The 2,920-nt window shown below is 36.8% G+C and overlaps 1 protein-coding gene across 1 annotated transcript; it reads right to left on the bottom strand.

Moving 5' to 3' along the window:
* Window positions 1-289: 289 nt before the first annotated feature.
* LOC108687824 (coiled-coil domain-containing protein 43) lies at window positions 290-2,920 on the bottom strand. Its single transcript, XM_018193810.1, has 3 exons — window positions 2,416-2,920; window positions 1,478-1,866; window positions 290-898 (listed from the first exon to the last, which is right to left on the bottom strand). The coding sequence occupies exons 1-3, from the start codon at window positions 2,578-2,580 to the stop codon at window positions 826-828; spliced, it is 627 nt and encodes a 208-aa protein (XP_018049299.1). The 5' UTR covers window positions 2,581-2,920; the 3' UTR covers window positions 290-825.

Genomic DNA, 2,920 nt, shown 5'->3' with positions numbered 1-2,920 from the left:
ATATATATATATATATACATACATATACATATATATACTGATACGATACTGAAGCATCATCATCTTTTGTATCATTTGTTCGTTTGTTTTTATCTTACTGCGTTTGTCTTTCATTAATAATGCAATACCAAGATCACTCGGTTTCGACTCGGTATCTTGTGTGTAAATATATAACTAATAAAAAAATATGTATACAAATGCAATGAGAAAGTACGTCTTCTTGACGCGTATCTTCCTTACAAAATTCCTTTTTTCCTCCATATTCGATAGTATTAAATATCAAATGTCTGCGATTTAAATAGTTTATTTTTAACATACTCGTATTAAATACACCATATGTATAAGATAAAACACAATATACTAAGCATATCGATGAGTAAAAGATGTGTCAATATTCAGAACCATTATTTATTGATGAACGACGAACATTTCACTGCTAATTTTAATTAGTGAGAGAATCATGAGAGTTCTGAATATAACACAGACTATAAAGTTTAAACGTGAGTAGAGAACAAAAAAAATTGAATAAGTAACGAACCTTTTTTTTTTTTAAAGGATAATGTTTTAGACAGACAGAAGGCACAGGATGATTTAATATTACATGTACTGCTTTTTGATATATGCATTCGTACTGAATCTGAATTCATCTTCTAACGACAGATGGATGCTACACACATATTCTTCTAATGAAAATATAAGATCGACGATACTGGTTTAAATAACTGTTGGAGATCGTTGCATGCACGACAATATAGATAGACATACATGAATACCACAGCATATATGTAATCTCAAAGTAAGTCTCCCAATGCTTTTGTTTCGATGCTACCTTCGCCTTTCTCCCTTTTGAGTTTTTCTCTTCTCCTTTTTCTCTTCTTTTAATTGTTTTTGCTTTTCTCTAAAATATAAAATTATTTCATTATAAATTATTTAAAGTTTCGTATATTATTAATGCACATATTCAATGCTTTTAAATTCATATCAGACTGCAAATGAAAGATTGAGGATCGCGAATTGAAGATTAGGATTAAACTAAATAACTTTAATCGTAATCTATATTTTGTTCTAATTGGACGAATTTAAAAACTCTATAACAAAATCAGATTACAAGTGATTTTGTCAGAACCCTATGAGAGAAAAAGATATATATCCTGTTTCTGTCAATGTAAATTAACCTGAATCTTAGTTTAATTTATCTTTTATCTTTTTAATGTCCGTTTCTATCAATATAATTTAATTTTAATTTTGTTTCAATAAATTATTAGTTTTATCTTTTTCTAGTTTTAAGAATCAAAAAAAGATGAAGAGTGAGTTGAACGGAGATTAAAGTTAATCTACATTGGTAGAAATGGGCATAATTCTGAGAATTAGAAAAGGATAAAGAGTAAATTAAATTTAATCTATATAGAAATGGACATTATCTATTCTAGTTGAATTCTCCAATTCGCAATCTTCGATATAGTTCGAGAGTTTTTACCTATCTTCCTTGTCCTTTTCCTTCTTCTTCTGACTTTCCAGCTTGGCCTTTTCTCTTTTTTCTCTTTCCTGCTGTACAATGGTAGCTGCATTCAAATTCTTTTCGATTCCACAGTCTCCACCACTTGCTCCATCTTCTTCTCCATCTCCTTCGCTATTGTCTTCATCAGACATTTGACTGTATTGTGCTAATATAGCCTCCCGTATTCGTCTCTCTTCCTCTGTATAACTTCTCTGGGTTGTCGTGGGTAGACTCTGCGATTCCAGCATTTTTGCCAGTCTGACATCAACATCTTCCATCGGTGCAGGTGCTGCGGCGACTTCTTCAGTTGGCAACCACTCTGCCCACGCGCTTAAGATTTCTGCTACATGTTTACTGATATTATCCTCCTACAAAGGAAGAATCAAAACTCTATATCGTACTCTCTAAACTCTTTAAAATAAAATCTCACTTTAACAGTAAAAATTAAACTGATTTTAAAAACGAATGGCTTAATTTTCAACCCTTAAGAGTGATAATTCGCCCTTCAGAGAGATTCACTCTAAAAATTCTAAAACATAAGCATTACGTAATTTCGCGCAAGAATAAAAATTTATGTTTCTGGCACGTTGAAGCGAATTAAAAACCGCGAGAATTTAAAGATTTCATAAAAAAATCAATACATGAAGTCAACATTAGCTTCAGTAACTCTTATCTGTGATCCCTGATGGGTCTATCCGTGTTCTCCTGGTGAACGAAAACGACAGATAGTTATACCATGGAATGAATCGAGCGGGATTCGCGTGCGCATAGGTAAGACTCGCTGAAGGAGAGCGTACGGGAAACGTAGACACGTACTTTCGGAGCACGAGTGTTCACGGCTATTTCCGACCGGCTGACGATCGCGGCGGCTGCGCGTATTCTAACCTCAACGTGAGCAGCGCTTATCAACTACTCACCGTTATACCCGCGAGTATGCTCTCGAGCGCCTCGGTCTTCTCATCCTCGGTTTCGTCACCTTCGAGGATGCCTTTGATGTACGTGCCAAAGACACCCTCATCCGTGTTGAGCGCCTGTAGCTTCTTACTGAGCCAGGCGTCGAAGGAGCTCGCTGTGACCGCCATCACTCGTGCCAACTCCGGCGCTCACGCGGTTTTAATTTCACCGGTCGCCTCTTCGCGCGCTCCAACTATCGTACGAAGAAAGGAAGGAAGGATGAAGCGTCGCCCCGATGGCACTTGATCATCCGAGCAGTCACATCTTTCGACACTGGACGCGGCAAGCCGGCGAACGGACCCGGTCATCTCCACGAAGGCGTGGACATCATCGCACCGGAGCTTAGATTTTATCTGTTTCTATAGCACTGATCTCGATGTGCGTAAAGTAAACGTATATATCACGCGTGCTATTACATACGATATCGTGAATATCGCACCGTTTCTGGAGCGCATTTCCGGAGTGTGC

Source organism: Atta colombica, unplaced genomic scaffold (assembly GCF_001594045.1).
Source record: "Atta colombica isolate Treedump-2 unplaced genomic scaffold, Acol1.0 scaffold217, whole genome shotgun sequence".
In the NCBI taxonomy this organism is placed as follows: domain Eukaryota; kingdom Metazoa; phylum Arthropoda; class Insecta; order Hymenoptera; family Formicidae; genus Atta; species Atta colombica.
The sequence above is the reverse complement of the archived record's forward strand: the minus strand, read 5'-3'. Positions and strand labels throughout refer to the sequence as shown.

Excerpts from the sequence above, each read along its gene's own strand:
- LOC108687824 (XM_018193810.1), bottom strand. The coding sequence starts at position 2,580 with ATGGCGGTCACAGCGAGCTCCTTCGACGCCTGGCTCAGTAAGAAGCTA. Across the intron at positions 1,867-2,415 it reads GCATACTCGCGGGTATAACG|GAGGATAATATCAGTAAACA; the intron begins GTGAGTAGTTGA and ends CTTCCTTTGTAG. Across the intron at positions 899-1,477 it reads GAAAAGGACAAGGAAGATAG|AGAAAAGCAAAAACAATTAA; the intron begins GTAAAAACTCTC and ends TTTATATTTTAG.